General features: G+C 43.1%; 1 protein-coding gene and 1 long non-coding RNA gene across 3 annotated transcripts in view; one reads left to right on the forward strand and one right to left on the reverse strand.

Annotated features, from left to right (window-relative positions):
- WLS (Wnt ligand secretion mediator) overlaps positions 1–24,701 on the forward strand; it is a 132,039-nt gene that overhangs the window by 101,744 nt on the left and 5,594 nt on the right. The window contains exon 12 of one of the 2 annotated variants that reach the window (XM_032296631.1): positions 2,969–3,818. The exons of the other annotated variant lie outside the window; for it this stretch is intronic. Within the exon in view, the coding sequence (XP_032152522.1) occupies positions 2,969–3,078 (110 nt within the window). The 3' untranslated portion in view covers positions 3,079–3,818. Of the gene's footprint in view, positions 1–2,968; positions 3,819–24,701 lie in introns of those variants that run through there. 2 annotated transcript variants of the gene reach the window in all.
- On the reverse strand, positions 6,571–8,773 carry LOC116563863. The gene is made up of 2 exons (XR_004274609.1): positions 8,062–8,773; positions 6,571–7,849 (listed from the first exon to the last, which is right to left on the reverse strand). It is a non-coding gene; the product is annotated as an uncharacterized LOC116563863 (long non-coding RNA).

Raw genomic sequence — 24,701 nt, forward strand, 5'->3', positions numbered from 1 at the left:
TTTTTTTTTTTTTTTTTTTTTTTGAGATGGAGTCTTGCTCTGTCACCCAGGCTGGAGTGCAGTGGCACAGTCTCAGCTCACTGGAACTTCTGCTTCTCGGGTTCAAGGGGTTCTTCTGTAGCTGGGACTACAGGTGCATGCCACCACACTCGGCTAATTTTTGTATTTTTAATAGAGGCAGGGTTTTGCTATGTTGGCCAAGCTGGTTCGAACTCCTCACCTCAAGTGATCTGCCTGTCTCGGCCTCTCAAAGTGCTGGGATTACAGGTGTGAGCCACTGTGCCTGCCGTATGTGGATATTTTTAACTGTGATGCGCTGCATGGGGACTTCATACTTCACTGGCAGTCTCATTGGCTGCTGGAAACTTGAATGTATAAGAAGAGGCAGCAGAACCCAAAAGATGAGAGTCTACATCCTGGCACCTATTTCTTTGGTTTGAATCCCACATCACTATTTAGCAGCTTGGGCCTTGGGCAAGTTACTTAGCCTCTCTGTGCCTCAGTTTCTTCATCAACAGAATGCAAGTGCTGGTAATAGTGCCTGTGTCTGAGGACTGCTATGAGAGTTAAGTGCATTACTACTTGTACAGCATTTAGAACTGTGCCAGGCATGTGCTACGCACTGTAACATAGGTATTCGTTTAAATAAAGAAGCCAAAGCAATTTTGGCTGTTTCTTTAAGTGATCTGGAGGATCATACACATATTCTAGAATCTGCTAATTGGAGTCATATTTTAAGTTTAAAGAATTAACATCTTTGGTTCAAAGCCTGAGTAGGATTCCTCTCTAGCATCTATTTCTAAGAAGTCCCCAGGGAAAGGGATTCCTTAGGTAAAGGGTTATGAGTGCTAATGGGTCCACTGGGGTGGTCAGGACTCTCTTTGAAATTTTGATGACTCACACAGACATGCAGATCATGAAACTGGCTTTGGAGTTTTGATGGCTAGCCCAGATATGCAAATCCAGAAATAGCTTTGACCGAGAAATGTGAGGCTTATACTGTTTGTGCTTGACTGCAGTGTGGACCGGACGTCGCAGCAGTGAGAATACAAGTTATTGGTCTGGGAGAAGTTGCTCATTGTACAAGCAGTGGTTTAGCTTGGCCCAAAGTAGCCCAGCTAAAGCCTCTCACCAGCCTTACTTGGCATCTATGCTCTGGCTTGAGGGCAGATGAATGTAGATGTGCTGGAGTCTGGACTGATGCCCCTTTAATCTCTACCCGTAGTCCTGTGGATTAGTCTCTTGCCAAAACAGCCCCAAATACCTTCAGCAGTCTGCTGCAGCAGCCAGCGAGCCTGCTTCTGAGACCAGGGAAGCTCTTGGGTAGAGAGCTATAGGCTGGCATTTACTAATAGGATTGCTGTGCAGCCACATAGAAATGGTTTTACAAGGAGAAACGAGTACTGTGTGGCACACATGAAGGGAAGCAGCCAAGCAGCCTGCTGGGCCAGTGGGTGGGAGGGACCTCTGGGGTTCTAAGGCCATCAGATTCATTGATACCCAGCAGTTCTTAAATTAGTGATATTAGTCCTAAGGTAGGGCCAAGGCTTCTTCTAAGTTATGATACGGCATTTCCATGGAAAACAGCATTTAGTTACTTAATTCTATGCCTTGAATTAGAAAAACTTCCGTTCCCGAAAACATGAAATCAAATGATATGTGCACAATATAAAAATCACTGACACAAGTTTAACTTTCTGTTCCCCAGTACCCCCTCCACAAACACACGTGCACACATGCACCCCCACACACAATTGAACTGAGCGTGGTTACGTTTTCCATTTTCTCTTTGTTAGTTACACATTCACTTAATTGTCTTATGGCAGGTGACAGGCTATTCGAGGTGTAACTTAGAGAATTTTTTTCCCTGCTAATTTAGAAAAGTTCAGATTATTTCATTTTAGCAGCAGCTGCCCACTGATAAGGAGTTCAGAACACTTGGGGCAATCCTGAGGGCAGCAGGAAATTCACAGCACGTTTCTGGCACTTTTTTTCCCCTGGAGAATAAAGCCCCTCATTGTTTGTAGATGTGTTAGATAGGGCTCCTTGGGCAATCTGTGGATAGATATAGGCAGATCTTATTGCCTCCACGCGATATAGCGATACAGCTGCTTTATAGTTAATTTTTTTAGAGTCGTAGTCTCACTGTCACCCAGGCTGGAGTGCAGTGGCGCAGTCTAGAATCCCTGTGCTCGAGCGATCCTCCTGCCTCAGCCTCCTGAGTATAGCTGAGGTTACAAGTGTGAGTTACTGCACCTAGGTAATTAAAACAACAGTGTTTTAGAGGCAAGGTCTCGCTTGTTGCCCAAGGTGATCTTAAACTACTGGTTTCAAGCAATCCTCCTACCTCTGCTTCCTGTGTAGGTGCGACTGCAGGCCTGGGCCATTGCACCTGGCTCCTGTTTTGTAAATTATTCACAGCAAATGTGTTGGTGCCTTGCTGACCCATCCATTGGGAGGTGTTACACTGGTTTAGCCCGTCACATGGGTCTTGGCATCAGACATTCCTTTGCAGCTTTCTCATGGGCCTGCCCCTCCACCTGGGGCAGTTACCTTGCCTACCTCCCAGCACCCTCATCCGTAAGGCTGGCACGTTCATAGTGCCTACTTCACAGGGCTCCTGCGAGGATTAAAGAAGATCACTTACAAAATGATTGGAATAGCATCAGGCACAAAGTAAACGTTCATTAAATGTTAATGATTGCTATGAATAATATCAGCAGTGAGCTGACTCATGTATCTTAATGACTGTTGTCTGGAAGCCAAAAATGGTATTTTAAAAAGTTCTGCAAAGTCCAAGTGAATAGGTTGGGAGTTAGCCCTTGTTCTGAATGTTGTATGCCCTGGGTTTCTCTGTGTGCTCAGAATGTGAAAGAGGGCTAACCTCAGGGCAGTTGTCCATGAGATGAACCCCAACTTGCTTCGCCTTCCTCCTTGAACACATCTAACACCGAAAACCCTGTTTCAGGCGATCTGGGTGTCCACAGTGGGGAAGAACTCCAGCTCACCACCACTATCACCCATGTGGACGGACCCACTGAGATCTACAAGTTGACCCGCAAGGAGGCCCAGGAGTAGGAGGCTGCAGCGCCCGGCTGGGACGGCCTCTCCACACCCCAGCTCCTCTAACTAGAGCGGGGAGCATGCCAGAGAGAGCTCAATGTATAAACGAATGCCTCGTGGCTCTTAGCTGTGGTTTCTTGGACCAGCGGCATGGACATTTGTCAGTTTGCCTTCTGACGGTAGCTTTTGGAGGAAGATTCCTGCAGCCACTAATGCATTATGTATGATAACAAAAACTCTGGTATGACACATTTTCTGTGATCATTGTTAATTAGTGACATAGTAACATCTGTAGCAGGAGGTTAGTAAACCTCATGTGGTGGGTGGGGGGGGGTGTATTCCTTGGGGGATGGTTTGGGCTGAATGGGGAGTGGAATATTTGACATTTTTCCTGTTTTAAATTCTAGGATAGATTTTAACATCCTTTGCAGTCCCAGTCCAAGGTAGGCTGGTGTCATAGTCTTCTCACTCCTAACCCATGACCACTGTTTTTTTCCTATTTATGTCACCAGGTAGCCTACTGAGTTAATATTTAAGTCGTCAGTAGATATGTGTCCCTATTTTTGTGGCATAATATAAAATAACTGCATTTCATGAGAAGATCTATTCCACCAGGGATATTTCAGCTTTGAAACCAAATCTGTGTATCTAATACTGACCAGTCTGCTGGATGTGGGTTTTAAAAAATGTTTGCTAAACTACCCAAGTAGGATTTATTGTATTAAATGGCCTTTGGGTCTGAAAAGCTTTTTTAACCTCTTGCTTAAAACGTGTTTTATTTTGATAAGATACATCAAATAGCCTCCAAAAGTATAGGTCCAATCATTTAAATAAACCTGTATATATATGCGGATGTGTATATGCATAGCCCCTCCTGCTGAAACTCACACATGCATGCAGAATATTTTCCAGGTTGCACCTAGGCGTGGGAGTTGATGGGGGAAATAGGTTTATGAAAACCTGAAATACTTTAACATCAAATCAAAGCGTTTGGGGATAATATGTATTTCTGGAGAAAGGGTGACATTTTCTGTCCTGTGTAGTTCGCCTCTCTAGGCTGGCGATGGATGCTTATATGTGTGACAATAAAGGCGGGAAACCATCATGCGCTTTAGAAGCAGAACCATCCCCTGCCTTATTCAGACCTCCCCCAGTAGCCTTTTTTATTGTCTTTTAACACTTGCACTGCAGGTAGTGGAGAGAAGGAACACCGTTTCCTGTTGAAGGTCTGTGATTTACCCCTGACCTGGCTGTTTCCTCACTTATATTCATAAACTTTAACTGCTTACTGGGGTCACAGTGAAAATTTCAATCAGTTCATGTATATGGAAGTGTTTTATGAACAATAAGCCATATAAATGTGTTTTTCTTGGAGTCTAAAACCAGTTTCATGAGCATCTTGTTTTTCAGACACTGAGTCTGGAGGTCTGGGGTACAGTCCATGTAATTCACCACTCAGCACCCCCAGCCTTTCCTTTTCCTGATACTGGCTTAAAGCACGGTAAGCAGTGACAGTAGGAAATACTTGACTTTGGCTCTTCTCTGTAGGCCTTTTCCTGACCTGGCAGACACTGGATGATGTACAGTCCTGCACCCTTAACATCCATTTACCAACAACCACAGCAGTGCCAGGAATCACATGGAGCCAGGCCTCCCAGTCTAGCAGGGAACTCCTGTCCCAGAAGAGGGAGGGAATGTTTCTCTATCCCCTAGCTTAGGAAAAGGACTGGAGATGGGCCTTAAAGAAGAGAGATTTTACCAGAGCCAAAGGGAGAAGGGATCAACTGTACAAAAATCACGGAAGATGCAAAGCATGGGCAGTGTTTGGATGAGGTCAGCCATCAGGCCTGGCTGGCACTTAGGAATGGAAATAGCAGATGATGAGCCCTGTGCACCCAAGAGCCAGACAGACAAAGGTTTTTAATGCCGTGGTAAAAGTTACAGACTTTGCCTCAAATGTTAGGCAGAGAAGTGATATGATCAGAATGACCACTGGAGCCTGGAGAAGCTGGACAGGCCCAGAAAAGATCACAGAGACCGGAACCAGGGCAGTAGAAGAGGACTTGGAGGAGAGGATTATTTTGGAGACAAAACACACAAGGTGTGAATGTTCTGGATGTGGGTTGCACAGAAAGTCAGAGTCAAATTTCAAGCCCTCACTGGGGAAGGGCATGGTGGGGTTTCAGACAGAATGAGAGATTGTTGGGTGACAAGTGTCAGTGGACCCACTACTTAAAGTTCTCTAAGTAGGAGCCAACTGTAGCAAACTTAGGTAAAAGAGACTTTCCTGGCATATATGAACTTTCCTAGCATGTATGAAAGCTCCGTGGAAGAGTTGAATTAACCAGAAAGATGGGAAGTGGGGCAGCTCTAAGGGGCCCCAGCACCAGGAACCCATGCACCTTTCTCTTACAGAGCAGTGCATTCACTACTGAGACTTTATCCAGTTCTTTGTCTCTGTCACTTAAATACTAGGAGCTTTAGGCAGGTGGCTATCCCTGTGCCAGTCAACTGTAACCAGGAAGTCAGGTCAAATGACTGCTCGGGGCCCAACCCTAAAGATCGGTATTCATCCTCAAAGAAAGGAGAGCCCATTTTGAATGGAGCAAACAATCAGAAAAGATCTAGCACTATGGGCAGGATGATGAGTTTGGGTTTGCCTGGGCTGGGTTTTAAAAGCCTTGGAGGTCTCTTGGAGGAAATGATGAGCTGACAGTTAGAACTGAGGTGTCCAGCAGATTTGGCAGCCGCCACCCTTGAGAAGGAGAAGCATAGCTGGGCAGAGCAGCAAAGCATCGAGCCGATGACCACCAAGAGTGGTGAGCCAGACATGGCCATATTCGATAGGAAAGGGGAAGAAGATAAGGTAGATGAGTCAGAGAAATGTGCGGTTTCAAAGAAAGAACCAGATTCAGGAGGAAAAAAGAAGAAAAAACGGTGTTAGATGTGCTGAGAGGTTCCGCGGCGTTTAGGGATCCAGGACTCTTGGATTTGGTGGTTTGGATGTGTGTGACCTCAAGTGGCGAGGGCGGAAGGTGGACAGAGAGGTGGAGCAGAGTCAATGGGCATTTGTGATGGGAAGGAAGGAGGCAGGATGGTTGCTCCAACAAGAGCCAAAGTAAAGTGGAGGCTTGTGATTTTAGTCCACAGAGAAGTGAACTACGTTTGTAAACCTGAAGGGTGAGAGGCAGCCATGAAGGAAAGATGCAAGAGCTCATGTAAGCCAGAAAAACACCAGCGTTTTGGGACCAAGAGTACAAGTTGATGAGTTAGCACTGAAGTAGTAAAAGGACACTTTCATCCTGAGACAGGAGAGAAATAACAGATGGACAGGGGAGGAGAAACTTGAGGTCCAGAGAGGGGTTGCAGTATGTCCTCAGGGTGTTCCGTCTTCTCTGCCAATGTGGGGTGGGTGCTGGAGTTGCACTAAAGAAGTCTCAGTTTCAAGAATACAAGCTGGGGGCAACCCATTTCAGTCAGTGGAAAGAGAGGTGGAAACTCAAGAGGTGAGAAAATGCTTTTATTAAGGACCATCAACCTAGAGAAAAAAATTGTTATTGGCCATGAACACCAGTTGTATACACTGTCATAATAAACACGTTTCATGCTTTAAAGGACATTATAGGAAAAATGTATAAAATTTTCCGGGTGTCTGTTTTTAAAAAGTAAGAAAGTTCACCCGTACATACAACAAACAAGTAAAATGCAATTGTTATATCAAATAGAAAACAAAATCAGTTTTATGTTGGTTATCCCTTTGGGTTTTCACTATGCATTGTTCCTACAAGAAAATATCCATCGTAATGAAATAAGTGGTTCCACATATGACTGCCAAGGGTAGTTTTAACCATTTCTCAGAACTGAGATAGCGCTCTCTAGCAATTCTGATGCCTAAGTTCAGCCTATAATCTCAGAGCTGTTAGATCCCTTGGAATTCACACCCCTGGGGTCCCAGGAGGTAACTTTGAAAAGTTTAAGAGAAATGTGAGGGGAGGCTGGGGGACCTCCCAGTATTCACAGGGTAGTGGCCACACCCTGGTCTTGGGTCTCATCCTCAACTTGGCACTTCTAGAAACTATATTTTATCTACTCTTTCAAATTGAATCAGGCTCCCAAAGTCTGAATGGTCACATTGGGGAATCTATAAGCTAGAATTCCTATGTGATCTTTTACAGTAAGGAATGCACATATCTGGTGGCTCCATTCATCATGATAGACTTCCTGCCTTCCTATTTGCAGGAAACCATGGAGGTTAAAAGAGGAAATAGAAGGTTTTTGGTAGACAAGGAATAAATGCGCAGAGAAATTTGTATCCTTGGAAGAGATAATGTCCTAACCCTGTGCCTCCACAGAAAAATGTACACAGCTCCCTAAAAAGTGCCTAGTGTAGTGTGGGAATTCAATCGGGATAGTTGGTGAGTGAGCGAGTGAACACCCTTGACTAATCCCCATCTCTCTCTGCTGTGTGACCCTGAATTACTTGGAACCCATCTTCTTGAGTCAAGCCAACACATCAGGATGTCAGTGCGGTTGGTCAGGCTCAACTTGCTGGTATGTTGTCCAGACATTCATGAGCCTGTACTTTGTCTTCTGTATTTCAAGGTCCCATTTCCTGTAGTGTTCCGGGAACCTCTCACTTCTGCAGGCTCTCTCTCCATTGCGTTTTGATACATGATTTTGTTGTACAGAGATAACTTGGTTTCTTAGATAACATCTGCAGCCCCTTTTCCACTGACATTGAGGGGCCTTCTAAGCATGTCTTGAAGTTTTCAGAATGTTCTGTCTCCTGTGACAACACTGACCTCTCAGAAAAGAATTCCCTTTGCTATTGAGACCAGACTTTTTCTTTGTGGCTTTTACTTATTTGGATTGATGGAATCCCTTTTTGTAGGGCCTGCCCCACTCAAGTCTTCCTTTCCCCTCCCCAGGCTCAGCATCTCGGTTCCTGAACCCTGTCTCCAGACATGGTTTCTAGAAGGTTCTCCCATTACAACTTACCTGTTAACTGCATCCTAGCTTCCCAGTGTTCCAAAATATGATAATCAGATGGCAGGACTGCTCCAGCTGGCACAGATTAGCGTGAAAATGTCCCTTCCTGTGCTAGGGCTTGATGTCCTAGGAAAATGCTACAGGATTTAAAAAAAAATACTTCTCACTTTTTTCCTTCTCATGACCAAGTAACCAGTAAAATCCTTAGTTTTAAAAATTGGTATTACCAATACCTTCTCTGTATTCAGCAATATTTTTAACTTAATGGTAGAACTTTACATATATCCCTGTTATATTTTACTTTTCTCATACACACAGGTTAAGGGATGTCTTTAGCTTTTAAAAAAGTACAGTTTGAAACAGAAGTAAAAGTGGTTAAGTCTTTTCCGAGTACAAAGTGGATTCGTTTCAATTGCTGGAGAATTTACAAATATATATATTCACCTGAGACCAGAAAAACCTCCTTTGGCCAAGGCCTCTCTCCTTTGTCCAGCTCTCTCCATCATGAGCATACACACACACACACACACACACACACACACACACACACACACACAGAATTTAGCAGCAGGGATGTGTGTTGTAATATGTAACTTTGTAAATTACATATTTCCCCCTAATGCCACATTCTCAGTCACAGAGTAGAGATCTTTCTTTCTTTCTTTTCTTTTTTTTTCTTTCTTTCTTTTTTTTCTTTTTTCTCTCTCTCTCTCTCTCTCCTCTCTCTCTCTCTCTCTCTTTGTCTCTTTCTCTCTTTCTTTCTTTCTTGAGTTTTGCCCTTGTTGCCCAGCCTGGAGTGCAGTGCCATGATCTTGGCTCACTACAACCTCCGCCTCCCAAGTTCAAGCAATTCTCCTGACTCAGCCTCCTGAGTAGCTGGGATTACAGGCATGCACCAACATGCCCGGCTAATTTTGTATTTTAAGTAGAGACAGGGTTTCGCCATGTTGGACAGGCTGGTTTCAAACTCCTGACCTCAAGTGATCCACCCGCCTCGGCCTCCCAAAGTGCTGGGTGTACAGGTGTGAGTCACCATTTCCAGCCCAGAGTAGAGATCTTACTTCATGAGTAAAGAAGTCAGACTCAGAGGTGAAGTGACCTATGCAAGGTCACCTATCACAGTGCCAGGGTTGGAACTAAAGGAACTTCAGCCTCTGAATTTCAGTGTCTTTTCATTAGCATATTCACAGCAGAAGAGAAAAGAATGTTGTGAGCTGCAACTCTCACTAGAACCGAATGACCTTATTGGGAGATGTTAGTCCAGCCTTAAAAACAAGCTCTTCACCTCCATGAATGGCAAGTGTCTGCCCTCTTCTGGTCAAATCGAGAATGACATCCATCACTGAGCAAATCCTCAGAACACAAGTCAGACCTTGGGTTACTGCTTTTCAGTTAAGTTCTGGTCCTGGCTCTGCCTCTAACTCTTGCTCTGGGACCCTCAGGAAGCCTACTCATCTCCTCTACCCCACCTGAAGGAGATGATTTCTGAAGTCCTCAGCAGCCCTGATTCTAAGCCTCATAAAGGAGAGTAGGTGTTAATGGCATCCTGTGGCAGTGGTAGGCACTTGATGCCGGTCGGCTGTGAGCAATGTGCTGGCATCACAGGGTTGGTTTGTTGATTTCATTTATTATTTGCACAACCCCTTCTCATAACTTACATCTTTGCCTCTTCTGAGGCTCTAAGCTCCCCAGAGTGGCTCCTGTGTCCAGAAACCCTTTGGTCTTCCCTCCCAGTTAAGTCAGATCTCTCTTCAGCTCAGGGATGCTGAGAGATTGAAAGTGAACTACAGACAGGAACAGCCACGACAGGAGCTCTTTCCACAGCACCGTGCTTGGCTAACTTTCTTTACACAGAGTGAGCAGAATTTTAAAAACGGCATTTGTGCCTTTTAGCCTGGGCTCCTCCTAAAAGCAGACTCTGGGACAAGGATTTGTGTGCAAGTAGCTAGCTTAAAAGGTGACGCCAGGAAGCACTGAGGTGGCATGGAGAAGTGAGGCTGAGAAGAAGGGAACACAAAGAACAGCCACCAAGGTCCTCTGCCAGGAGCCTCTACCAAGCTGTGAGGAACACGCTGCCGAGTTGCCCCTGGGGTGGAGGCAGCTGTGAGAGAGAGCCACTCACTCCCACCCTTTGAAGGTAGAGAGCCATCCCCAGGCGCTTAGCTGCTTGGAACTAGGGCCAGCTTGAGGAATACAGGTGAGGCATCCATTGCCTCTGCTACACTGTTTTTAATCCAGTCTCAAAAACAAAATGGTCTTATTGCAGAAACGTTGCAAAAATACATTAAAGAGTAAAGAAAAACTTGTAAACTTTTTACAACTACTCTATCCAAAGATAAATACTGTTCAAATGTCAGTATGCTCTTACACAAGTTATTCCATACATATATGCAGATTTATATAAATTAAGATTGTATTATACATAGAAAATGAATTCCTGGACAGGAATTAGGAATTATATCTATATATTTATATAATTATATATACATATATAATATATACATATCTATACAATATAATATATAATTATATATATATACATATATATAATTCCTGCCCTTTTCACAGTATATTATATCTAGGAAATCTTTGTATGTTATGTTGTCTTCTCTAACATGATTTTAATGACTTTACTATTATCATGCCTATTAAGGATGTGTCACAATTTTTGCTAATCCCCTATTACTGGACATTTCAGTGGTTTGCAAAGTTCATCTACAATATATATTGAAATGAACACCCTTGGATATAAATCTTTTTTGGACATCACTCATTGTTGCCTTAGTATCAGTTCCTAAGAGTTACCGGGTTAAAGATCAATTATTCATTCAATAAGCATATGTTGAACATCTAATTTGGCGCTGGGTGCTATTCTTTTTTTTTTTTTGAGATGGAGTCTCACACTGTTGCCCAGGCTGGAGTGCAATGGCATGATCTTGGCTCACTGCAATCTCTGCCTCCCAGGTTCAAGCAATTCTCCTGCCTCAACCTCCTGAGTAGCTGGGATTACAGGCACCCGCCACCACGCCCAGCTAATTTCTTGTATTTTTAGTAGAGACAGGGTTTCACCATGTTGACCAGGCTGGTCTTGAACTCCTGCCCTCCTGATTCGCCCACCTCAGCCTCCCAAAGTGCTGGGATTACAGGCGTGAGTCACTGTGCCCTGCCTGGCCAGGTGCTCTTCTAATCATTTGGGGCAGATCAGTAAACAATGTCCCTAACATCATGAAGTATATTGGCCTGGTAAAGGAAGGCAGGAAGAAGGAGGCAATAGGTAATAAATACATCAATAGTGACAAAGGCCACACAGGAAAGCATTACCATGGATACCTGTAAGCATCTAAAGCCCTCCAGAACTGCGCCAACAGCAGAATGACAGCCTGTGGCCCTGCATCCCCACTGACACTATGTAGTTTTGAAATTTGCAACTTCAAGATGCAGAAATTGAATTTGCATTTACTTCATTACCAGTAACATGGAGCATGCTTCATATTCCTATGACTTCATATTAAGCTGTCAGTTCAGATTATTTATCCATTTTCCTCTGAGACTCTGATTTACTATTTTCATCCTTTGTCTGTTCCATGTGTAGCTAAACTTTTCTCCATTTGTCATTTGCTTTTAATTCTGATTTAGATGTTTACCAGGATATAGAACTTTTTAATTTCTAGGTAGTCAACCTGTAAATTTTTTCTTTTATAATTTCTGGTTTTGCTTTCATGCTTAAAGAAATATTCCCTGAGATAATAAAGATAAGAAATCACCCATATTTTTTCTAGTTTAAAAAAATTCCCTTTTTAAGTTTTTTAACTCATCAATTCATAAAGAATTTGTTTTCCAGTTGGGAGATCAATTAAATATTTTTTTCCAGGTTGGTTATCCCAGTGTGACTTTTTGGACCATAATTGGGAAGGAAAGACAGGATCTAGCAAGCTGGGGAGATCATTTCGCTGGGTGACCCCTGGAGCAGTGGTGAGGCTTGGGTGTTGGAGCCGTTCCATCCACAAGCCGTTCCATCAAGACCCAGAGGCTCCTCAGGAACTCACCTCGGACTGACAGTGAGGGTCCTGCCCGTGACAGTGAAGTGCGCCATCGGGGGAGGATGAACTTGCACTGCAGCACAGCAAACACCCGAGCCGCAGGCAGGGGCGCCGCAGAGTGAGCTGAGGAAGAAAGAAATTAGTGGCAGTGGCCGCCTGGCCAGGGTCCCTGGAGCCTCCAGGGAGCTGCCCTCCAAAGCAGTCTGCTCCTCTGTGCCACAGTGCAGGGGAAAGGGGTCTGGGGCCAGAAGCTGATGGCTGCATTGACTGGATGGCAAACAGGGACCCCATGAGCCTCCTTCTGGCAAAAGAGTGTGTGTGATGGGGCTATGTAATGGACAGCGGAAGGCCGAGGCTACGGCTCTAACATTACCCCTAATTGCTGCTGTGTGTCCTTGGCCAAACTATAGTACCTCTCTGGGTCTAGAGTTTTCAAATCACATGTTTTTTAAAAAGTATGCTACATTTAACAGCATTTATTGGTTGGGAAGAATATTGTGTAAGGATTTACTCTAGACGTCATGGTTTGCAGTACAAGCTGCAATTGTACAGATAAAATTTGGGAGTAAGTACAGTACACCAGCTTGATGCAGAGGAGTGAGTGGGGGGGGTGGGGGGAAGCAGATCAGAGAACAAGGAGAGGGGAGGAAAAGCAGGGATAGTGGAAGGGAGGGAGGAAGGAAGGAAATTGAAAGTTGAGAAGGAATGGAACCAAGATTTTTTTGTGAGTTGAATGCCTGACAATCATTCTAACCTGCACAAAGGTGGGTGGGAGGGATCGGGGCAGTTGGACAGGTGCATGGCAACCTTGTATTCCCCGAACTGGCTCAGGAGGGACCCCTCTGGTAGCTTTCAAAATTAAAACCACCTTTGCCCACAGTTAATCAGTCACAGCCATTTGCTGCCCTCTGCTGGCCAAGATAAACAATGGCTGCATTGCGAAAGAGTTTTACCTTGAAAATTGATTTATTCACCCAACAACTGTTTATAGAACGCCTATTAAGATGAGGCACTGTTCTAACACAGGCCAGTAACCAAAATAGACAAAGACTCCTGCCTTCATGAGGCTTAACAACAACAAACATAATATCTAGCATATATAGAGTCCTTGCTATGGATGTGCCAGGTAGGATTTTAATCACTTGATATTTATCAACTTATTTACTCCTTAAATGAATCCTGTGAGTTAGGCACAATTGTTGGCACAAAGAAGTTGGGTGATTTCCCTAAGGTCACACAGCTAGGAAGTAACAGCCTGGTTCAGCTCAGCCAATTTAGCTCCTGCTGCTCCTGTCACCAGTGAGTTCCGATAGATGCATTGCCCCTCCTGCCCAAAATTTTGTATAGATGGTGCCACTGTTAGATGAAAAAGCAAAAACACTGCTCTTCTGGCTCAACCACTGTGTGGCCGTGAGCCTGGCCTTACCCCCTGTGGTGGTCAGAGGAGTCCTGCATGAGAAGTGTGTGCGCTTACGGGGGCCCTGCTGATGGTTGTCCCTGTCCTCTTCCTCCCTCCCTGATGCTGGCCATGGGACAAGGAAGCCAAAGTTGGGCTGAATCTCCGAGCTGCTGCTCCCGGTCCCTGTTGTAAGGTCCTGTGCGCCCTGCTTCTCCAGCTCCGCATTAATGGGCAGGGAGTAACCTGGAAGTTAATGAAGAAATGAGGGATTTCCCCGTCAGGGTGAGTGCTCTGAGACAAAGGGACAACTTACAGCAAGAGGGCTTCAGCTGCAGGGGAGAGCTGGCAGGTCCTGACCAGGAGGTGCAGAGCGTGCCGGCCTCCAGGGTGAGCCATACAAAGATGCTAGCGACTGCTGCCGGGAGGGAGAGGGTGGAAGACCAGTGAACAGAGCACCACGGGAGTCCTTGGAATTCTTTCGAAGCCCTTGATTGCTATTTGTTAATTAAAAAATTGTGCCTAACCTCATACAAAAATTTTAACTTTATAAGAAGAGAAAAATCTATTTTAAAATTTCATTTGAAAATGCCTTCAGAAATTTGTTGATGTTTTTTAAAAAGCAAATTTTAAAACTCTTCCCCTCTGATAACCAATGTCCAAGCAACAGCAAGGGTAACAGCTGCTCTTTACAAAGCACTGCCAGCACCTCAGGGCAGTCCCATGACATACGTACGTTCATTTATACCAATTACCAATGAGCACGCTGGAGCTCAGAGAGGTTGAGTGGCTTGTCCTGTGTCACACAGCCAGCACTCAAGGCTGTGCCCGGCTGACTTCATTATCACCACCCTATACTTTGTCTCAAAGTGAGAGAAACCTAAACTGAATGCTCTAGGCCCCAGGGACTGCCTAGTGAAGAATGGCAAATTCCTAGTGCCATCCCAAGAAGCAGGGGTAGTTTACTTTTGGGTTTGTCTGACCACACAGCAGGAGTTCCAGCTTCATTACAAGGGTTCTAGGCATGGGTGTTGGTGCAATTTGGAAGCGGCAGATCTTCTGTATGTCTCTGAGAGAGGGAGGGCTACGCCACCTCTCACATGATCTGGATTTGCCAGCCTGGAGCAGCCATAACCCCCAAGGAGCCCTGGAGGGACCTCCTGAAAAGCAGTCATTGAGTTGAAACCCAAGGTGCAGCCCAGGACCAGGTGTGGGCGTGTATCTCTATTTTCAAACACTGAGAAGACAGACCCAGGGAAAGAGGCCTGTCACAGGCCACACAGTGGCTGCAGACCAGCATTGTGACAAGATCCCAGACCTTACAATCCAAGCGTAGTCCTCCCTGCAGTCCAGCCCTGTTCTGAGTCTTCTATGCCTGGCCCAGAGCAAACCAGGTGTCCCCTCCCAGACCCACCTCTGAGGTCACTCCAGCCTGTACCTGCCCAGTTAGGGCAGCTTCACACCTAAGTGGCACTCACAAATTGGGAACAGTGTGGACATTCCTCCAAAGGGGATTCTGTATTCTTGCTTTACCCTATTGCAGAAGGAATAAGCCCATGGTGTGATAATTGGCAGTTTTGCTAAGACACAAATTTGAATCTTGCCCACTTCTGGGATGGGGCTCTGAGCAAGGCTCTCAGCCTTCGGGGGCTGGCTAGGGGGATAAAGTGGCCACTCCATCATCTGGCCAGTTCAGTCTGTGCCAGTCAGCTGCCTGTCACCTAGGTCTCAGAAGTCATATTCAGCATGAAAGGGATTAAAACAAGGAGCCAGTGCTGTGCCTCAATTTCTTCATCTGCAGAAATGAGGATTATACCACTTAGTCTCACTGTAGGGAACATATGAATTAGGACAGTGATTGGTATATAGTAAGTTTTAAAAAGTTATCTGTCCTTGTCTTTGCCATCATCATCGTCATCACAGATTCTTGACACCTGTGGAATATATATAGCCATGACCTTGAATCCCCCAAATAACAAATAGGGCATGCTTTTATTGGCTCCTGTATTTCTCCAAATACACATTTCAGCTATGGAATGCAGTGTTTTCTGTATCTATCTTCCTTATGCCACAAGTTAACCAGCAGTTGGCAGTCTCTGGGTCCCCTCGATCTTTCTAGCCCTCCCATCTTCACCCTATCCCAAGCTGAGGCCTTGGCCCAGAGTCCCAGCCACAAATAGGCATGATTCAGATTTGTTCCTCAGCAAAACTGCCAGTTATCATCCTGTGGGCTCGCTCCACCCGCAGTCACTGAAGCCAAGAAAGTTGCATCTGTGAATACCAGAGGGTTTTTCCCAAGGTGTGTTTCACAGGATGCTGGCTCTGTTGAGTGATTACAGTCGGTAGTTTGTTGTTGAGCCATCAAAGACGTTGGAGGAGCATTGGATTTTTAAGCACGTTTCTTTCTGAGGGGGTCTCAGTCTTTAGCCCACAGCCTTTCCGAATCTGCAAGGGAGGCATGGGATGCGCTTTCCCAAATGCATTTTCTCATTCTGCTCCCTTTTATTGCAGGACAGCTCGTGGGATTTGGTGTCCTGTAGTCCTGTCGTAAGGCATTTCCAGCCTTTCCCTGCACACAGTTCACCTGGGATCTTACTACAAAGTGCTGTTTCTTACTCAGAAGGTCTTGGGAAGGGCATGAGATGGTGCATTTCTACCATGATCCCTGGAGGTGCAGATGCTGCCGGTCCACACACCAGATTTGAACAATGAGGCTTGAGGCAATGTTTCTGAGAGAGGTGTCCGCCATGTCCCCTACCCAAGGGGCTCCCGTGCCATCACTCCTACAGCCCTAACACCTGCCAAAGTGCTTGGATCATGTGAAAAGCGGACTTAACCAGGAGCTGGAGTGGAGGCTCCTAAGGGCAGGATTTCTGTCTGTCTTGCTCCCAGGTATATTCCCAGAAACTAGAACTGTGTCTGGAACACAGAGTGACTCAGTATTTACTTGGGGAATGAGTACGTTACTAAGGTCATTCAGCAAAGAGATGCTCTTTTCCAGGCATTTTCTGAAACATTCACTGTTCTGAGTGGTGGTGGACTTGAGTCCAGGACTTCTGCAGACTCACCAAAGGTTTTAAAACCATCCAAAGCATCTCTTTCCCAAACCCATAAATCTGACTCAACAACCTATCTGTAAGGCCTCCACCTATAAGGACATGGATGTTTTTATGGCCAGGTGAGGTTGGATGACTCAGGAAGTGAGTAAGCCCAGAGCTTCAGTCGATATGGTCTCAGAGGGAGAGAGAAGGCTTCCTGTGGTGGCACTAAGGAGCGTGGGCCTGGGGCTGACCAGTGATCCCAGAGTGAAGCATTTTCTTTAATATGGGCCAAGGCATTCCATGCCAAGTTCAGGGGCAACTAACTAAATGAGGTTCATGGATTTGGCCTCAACCCTGTTCTGACGCTCTCACTGCCAGCCTAGGCAGGGCGCCAGATTCCTTGCTCTTTAACAGTTTTTGTTTGTTTGTTTGTTTGTTTTGATCCAAGAGGCAGGTATTTGTTTCGATGGTAACTGCTTGAAAAGATTCTTAAGTAGAGGGCCTCAAGGCCAAGTCTTCTCATTAGGTTTCCACCTTCAAGGAACTTAAAATCTTAACACTCAAGGTTCCCAACACATGAACTATGCAGTCAGTGACCAATGGGAGGTATGATGACATTTTTCAGTAGTTCCTGAGCGGGGGCAATTGAGAGGCTTCCCAGAGGACTGAAAATGCGCCAGGCCTTGAAATAGCGGGGTAAAAGGTGAGGATATGGGAAGAGTAAGAGAATCTGGAGATGCAACTTCACAAGCATTATTTGGGGGGCAGTGACTAAAGTAGCCGGTTTAGCAGACAGCCTGGGGGACAGTGAGTGGACAAGCAAAGTGGAACCGGAGTGTACGGAGCAGCGTAAGTCAGGCCACGGAGTCTGCATACCTGGGCCCGTTCTTTGGAACTAGAGCCTGAGAAGTGGGTGGGACCCACACATCTTGCTTTTGGGTTTAGGCAACCATGGGGAGAGCGCCTTCTCAATGAAGCCCAATGTAGATTGCCGAACTGGTAGAGAATGAGAGGGTCCAGCCGCTAGGTATTGTTGTACAGCTTGTGCAATGCACAAGAGCACCTGGCCAGGAGCGCAAGTAAGCTCAGAAATACAGTTCTCACTCCTCTCGTCAATCTATACACCCTAGCATGGGCTGCCTTCTCCCAGAGGGACTCCTCCGTCCACAGAGACATCTGCACAGGCTGGCGCTGACCCAGTTGGCTCCAGCCACAGCCACAGAGTATTTTCACCTTGCGGCCAGGGCATTTTCTCGGAGCAGCTAATACTGTACATTCCCAGAGTGTCCCGAGGAGGGCACTGCTTAGCTTTGAACAGAGCGATGAAAAGCACTGCACTGCAGGCAGGTTCTGAGAATGGAAGTTAGTACCAGAGCAAGCCATTTTTCCCCTCCTGCTGGCTGTCAGAACAAGGGAGCAAATGGTTTGTAACTGTCCGCTTCAATCAAATTCAGCTAAATCTTATTCCTGCAAGGACGAGTCAGCACCCCAGCAGGACATAAATGAGAACAGAGCATCTCATCTGCAGCTCTAAAGAACCTCAAGTTTGGACAGCAGCCATCTGACCCGTGGGTTTGGGTGGAGACCTGCATGTATCCAAATGTTTTCTGACCCACCAGCACATCGTTAGAGATTACGTTTCTCAATGGCACACTGGCATTTAGGATACAACTGTCTCACACATTGGAGGATATTTAGCCTCAATCCTAGTGAAAACCAAAAAATTCCTCCTCCATGTTTAAATGCTCCATTAGAAAGGTTGAATCCAAATGAGAACTGAGCCCCTCTCTTTACAGAAAAGACAACAGGCCCAGTGATTTGGCCAGGGCCACAAGGATGGAGAAGGAAAAAACAAGAATTAGTGCCCAGGTTGCCCACTTCTTACCTCTTGTTACCAACTTCTCCCGCCAGTGTGGTCCTTCTTTCTCCCAGCCTTAGTCATTCTCTAGGTTTCTACATTGAAACCACAGAACATTCTAGAACCAAGTGATGTAGGTTCATCTTTGGTCCCCAAAGGCTTATCTAAAGCTGTCCTAGCTCAGGCTACTATAACAAAAATACTGTAGATGGAGTGGCTTAAACAACAGACGTTTACTTCCTACAGTTCTGGAAGCTGGAAGTCTTAAGACCATGATCTAGATTAATCTGGATATGAATTCCTTATATTTTCATTTATGGTAACTTCTGATGATATTTGTGCAGTTGATTTACCAATGTTTTCTTCTTTAATGGGTAATTTTTGTGTCTTTTTAAACAATTCTTTAAATAAATTCCAAGATTATAAAAATATTCTAAATTTCTTCTAAAAGTTCGAAAGGTTTTATACTTTTGCCTTCTATATTAAAATTCTATTCCATCAAAAATTAATTTTTGTATATTAGAGAATAAGGAGCTTCTTTAACTTTTTTCTATGTGATAACTGATGCTCTCAGTACCATGTATTGAATGAGCCACTCATGATCTACAACACAACATCCTTCACTGAGCAAATATATATATTTACTATATATATTTTTATAATATATAGCAAATATATATAAATATATATGTATATATTTTATATATAATAAACATAAAATATGTTTTTATATATATTTATATTTTATATATAATAAACATAAAATAAATTTTATTTCTCTCTATATAAGCATATATTTTATATAGAGAGAAATATATATTTTTTGTTTATATATATAGAAATAAAATATATTTGACTTATATATAGAAATAAAATATAAACATTTTATATATGTTTATATTTATAAAAGTATATTTTGTATATGTTGATATATATTTATAAAAATATATTTCATATATGTTTATATATATAGCAAATATATATATACACACACACACACACACACACACACACACACACACAAACACAGAGATTTGGGGGCTTCTTAGTCTGTTCCATTGGTCAATTTGATTATCCTTACCTTAAAACCATACCGTTTTAATTACTTTAGCTTTTTAATAAGACTTGCAATATAGAAAAGCACATTCCTTAATCCTGTTTGTCTTCAGAATGTCTTAGCTCTTCTTGAACATTTGCTTTTCTATTTAATGCAATAATAACATGTCGCTAAAATTATTGAAATTTTTATTTGCAGAAAAATTTTAGACTACTGTTTTAAACTTATTTAATGATTATAAGGCTATTTAGGTTTTCCATTTCTTCTTCAATCACTTTAATAAGTTATATTTTTCTGGGCATTCTAAATTGTTTTCGATGTATAGACATAACATAGTGTAGATTATTCTTACTATCTTTTGGTACTTAAAATATTTTTTAAACTTGTCTTTTTAAAATCTTAAAATTTAATGTTGCCTATCTGTAGATATGTTCCTTTATTCATACCTATTCATATCTTCTCTTTTCTTAATCTTACTAATCTATTTTTAATGGTCTTTTTAAAGAACTTTTGATTTGGTAGTTCTCTATTTTATCTTTAATTCCTATTATACTAATTTATGCTCCTTACTATATTATATTCTTTCTTTTACTTTTTCTTTGTGTTGTGTTCCAATGCAAATTCAGTTGATTCAATGATTTCCCCACCACCAATTTAGGATTTGGTTTTCTTAGCTCTTATAACTCTGTCATCAGTTCTTCATTTGCCTTCCATCTTCCAGAAGTTTGTTTCTGCTGTCTCATCTCTTATTTTGCTCATCCTTATGGGTTTACATGATTGTTTAAAATCCCTTTGCTATAATTTTAATAGGTTTGTGGAAGGGAGTAAAATTAGATGTGTGCATTCAATCTATTATCTTTATTTGAAACCTATAATGATTATTGATCCTTCTTTCGTATTTATCATCTTATTTTCCTGTGCTATATTCTGTTTAATTTCTTCAACACTATTTTCCACTTCACTAATTCCTTCTTCTGCTGTTTTAATAACATTTTTCATTTCTAAAAGTTATGTTTAAGTCTTTTTCAAATCTACCATTTCATTTTTTATACTCTATCATTGCATGCTTATTCTTTTATATGCAATGGTATTATATTTTAGTGACTTTATATTTTTGAATGAATTTTATAATAACTATTATACATTTCATATATTATCATCCCACTATTTAAAGTTCTTAGAGGTTGAAATATGGCATACCTCATCTCTTCTGCCTCTTCCTTATAGTGGATTCTTTCTTGTGTGTTTGATTATATTTCATTGATTATATTTTATTTAGTGCTCATATATTGTTGCTTAATCCATGGAAATCTAAGGACCCAAATTGAGGAAGATTTTCTCTAGAGAGGAGATTTGTTTTTGTTGAGAGCCAAAGGGTTACCCACCTATAAAATCTTTAGCCCACCGCTGGGATCCCAGGCTTAATCTCTCCATCTTATTAGCTGGCTTTTGATTGTTTTAACATCAGCTGGCCAGCAGGGCAACCCTGCCTTTCACCTATGCTTGGCACTTATTGCTGTGTGTTCAGGTCTTTTTGGGGGGTGAAGGTGGTAGTGCAAGTTTAGTGCATAACTTCTTGCCAGGCTGGGAAGAAAATTAAAAGTATGCTTTGTCAGGTTGTCTTTATTTTACAGTATGAAACATTTCATATTTCATTCCTCATAGTACCAGAAGTTCTCTTTAATACTTTCATATTGAATTCTGCTAACATGGGCCCCTCCAGGCATTAGCATTTCTTTCCTTCATACTTTATTTCTTTTGGCCTTTCTCGGAGTCCATGGCATCTTGAGTGTGCCAATTTTCCCACGATAAGAAAAGCTCTCAATTTTGTTTTTAATGTTCTTTGACTTCTGTTTTACTTTTCCCAGAGAATAAACTTATAACCTTGAGCTCTGCATTATGGTCACCCCTTGCTCCCTGTGGCTATTAAGTTAAAATTAATGAAAACTAACTAGAATTAAAAACTCAGCTCTCAGTGAAAAAAAATCTCAAAAGCAGAATACAAGTGATTCAGTTCAGCAATTGATGAATTCCTTCAAGGCTAATTGCTCACTTCAGTCCAGTCACCCACAGTGGAGTGGGAAGGGGCATCTGGTATAGGTCATAGCACACTAGGGGCTGGGGGCTGGCATGGGTAAATGCCTTAAAGGTGGGAGGGACACAGCGGTAGGCATTTTTGATATCCTCCGTGACCTCATTTGGATTTTAAGACAATCCTTGACATAAACATTATTCCTGTTTTTGATCTCTTTTAAGAAATGAAGAAACTGAAAATCTGAGAAATGAAATTAATTACCCAAAGCTACAAAGATACCAAGTAGAAAAGACAGGTTTCTTTTCCAATAAGCTGGGATTATTCAAATTTCAGGTGATTTGGGACCAGGCATCCAGAGTTCCAGTTTTCCCTGTCCTAAGGTGTCGGATGATGCTTTAAGAGCCACTGCTCCCCCATGAGATTCCTGCTCCACTCACGGCCCAGAGCTATTGTCAGGAGGGAAAGCGCTCCAGAATGCACAAATATTGTACACATATGAGGACTGTGGTCCCCATTTTAAAGGCTAATAAAAGACCCACTGAATCAAGACTGTGAGCAGGCTGTCAGAAGCTTTTTGGCCTCAGGAATGTCCCCAGCCAGTGCTTCTCATCGTCTCCCCGGGAGCTGGGCCTGGAAAGCTCTGGAGCTGTCCTTCTGCCACACTAGTGTGCTTCTCTTCTGCCCTGTATCCACCTCAGAGCCTGGGATGTGGGTCCGGCAGACCTGGGTCTGAATCGCTGTTCTGCCTGTCCTACCGTTGTGCCTATGATGGGGTGGATCATCCCCGTGTCTCATTTCCTTTCTGTATAACATGTGGATAACAAAAAATAGCCCCTGCCTTACAGGTTTGCCATGAGGATCAAATAAAAAAGCATGTAAGATGCAGGAAAATGCCTGGCATATGAGAGAGTCACAGTAAATGGAAGATAATGTTTTCCCCTCATCTCTCTCATAGTGAGGTACAGTTAAAAGGTAATTTCAAGTGTATTTCCTTAGTTAATCTCCTGTGCTGTCCTGTATCGTTATTCTCATATTACAGACGAGGATACTGAGGCACAGAGAGATTGAGCTGACTGACTTAAGGTCACATGGTTAGTAAGTGGCAGAGTGGGGACTTGAAGCAATGTGTTCTGATTGCAGATCCTAAACTCTTGTCACTCGTATCTACTCTCTTACCTTTCAGCTGTTAAACACCCTTTTGCTCTCTGACAATAAAAAACCCTTCCGAAGAAAAGATAAATTGCCACATTGTGTTAACAGCAAAAAACAAAACAAAAAAAATCACCATCTAGCTATTTAAAAATGGAGGATAAACAATGGTACAGCCATAAAATACAGTATTAGGCAGCAACTAAGTATTATATACAAAAGACAATGAAGATTATTCACAATGCAGTAATTAAAAAGAGCTGACTAAAAATATAGTGTAATTTTGTCTTATTTTCATAAATGAAAAGACATTGACATATTAATAGATACCAACATATTAATAAATAGTAGAAATAAGGACTATATTGATCATTTTGTTTATGCTAATCTGTAGTTTCTAACTTTAAGAGCTTTTAAATTTAAAAGCAGAAAACATTGGGATATAAATATTCAAACTGAAACCAACTTAAAGTATATTTAGTTCTTTTAAGGGAATTTCCTCTTGACAGGGTCCAAAGCATATTGTTTTATAGTGGAGTCCATATTGGCTCTGAGGAACGGAGCTTGCATTTCATTAAGCATCTCTGGTCCTGGACACTTTATACCAGTAGCCTCTACACACAGACACACACACACACACACACACACACACACACACACACACACCCCACGTTTCCAGGTGCTTCTTGGGTGGCAAAGTGGAAAGCAGCCTGTCTATGCATGTGAAGCACTGAGCTGCCTCGACTGAAATATCTGCTACCATTGAACAGTGAGCGAGTGGCCAGTACCTAAATTCCCAAGGGACACGTTTCTGGAATGGAATTTTCATTGCTCTGCCTGCAGTAACAGTACAATTTCCCGGCTGTTGTTCTGTGGGGGTCCCGGACCTGAAGGACACTGGTCTGGTGTCTTACCTCTTACCCAGAGATGCTGTCTTTATCGTCCAAACTTCCCTTAGAGACAGTCAAACTGCAGAGGTCACACTGAGAAATTCTGAGGACACTATCACCCAGGCCCACTGAGGGCTCCCTTAGCCCCCCTCCCATACTTTCTGCCCACCCAGCCTCAGTATCTGCCCAGGAGCACTCACTGCTAACTCCCCTCCTGGCCATTGAGTCCGGCTGCCTTGCACTATCATTTATGTCTTTATGAATGGTTCTAAGTGCCTCTTCATAAACCACTCCAGAGTGTATATATGATGGATGTATCTACATCTTAGATATAGAGCATTGCTATGGGAGTTACTGTTAGTAGTTTTTGGCTGTGATTCTTCCTAGTCCTGACTCCACACCAAGGAATTCTGGAATTTCAGAGCCATGTACTTGGTTTTTCATATTAAAACTTTGATTGCAGGGACCAATGTTAAGTTTTAGGTCATGATTCTGAAAGAAAAATGAAAAAAGTGATCACTATCTTTTCTCTTCTCTGATCCCTCACGCCCTCACATCAATCCCATGTCCTTCTCTTTGTGGAGCCCAGGGAATTCCTTCCTTTTTCCTCTTCTCTCCTGACATGTGTCTGTCCGCTCATCAGGTGTTAGATGTGCAATACTGACATGTTTTCCCTGGATGCAGCCCCAGAACCCAAACCCGTCTTTCCACCCCTCATTCCTAGCAGTTCAGGCATGTTCTGGCTCCTTTAATCTCAGGCTGAAGTCATTAACACCCCTCCCTTCCAAGAAATACATCTTTTGTGTATTTCCCAGTTTTACATGGTAGGTAGTTTCTTAGTAAACCTTGAGCAGAGTTCATAGAGAAAACCAACATGCCTTTTTCATTTGAGCTTTGGACTTTCTGGAAAGCCAAGGACCTTCTAACAGTGATTTCTGCGTTTGTTTCATAGTTTGGAATTTTCCAAGTTGCTACTCAAAACCATTTCATTCTTCCTGGATTCTTTTTCTACAATGAGGCGCACACTGGTTATGGCTTTGCAGCATATAAACCTAGACTTGCCATTAAGAGTAACTGAATTGAATGAGAATTTAGCAAATTGTGCCTATTTTTTATAAATCTCTGTTTTAAAACAAGTAAGTAGCATAAAAACTAGTAGTACGAAACAAGGCAGAATATAAGC

The sequence above is a fragment of the Sapajus apella genome, unplaced genomic scaffold (assembly GCF_009761245.1).
Source record: "Sapajus apella isolate SASKATOON/1434 unplaced genomic scaffold, GSC_monkey_1.0 scaffold36, whole genome shotgun sequence".
In the NCBI taxonomy this organism is placed as follows: domain Eukaryota; kingdom Metazoa; phylum Chordata; class Mammalia; order Primates; family Cebidae; genus Sapajus; species Sapajus apella.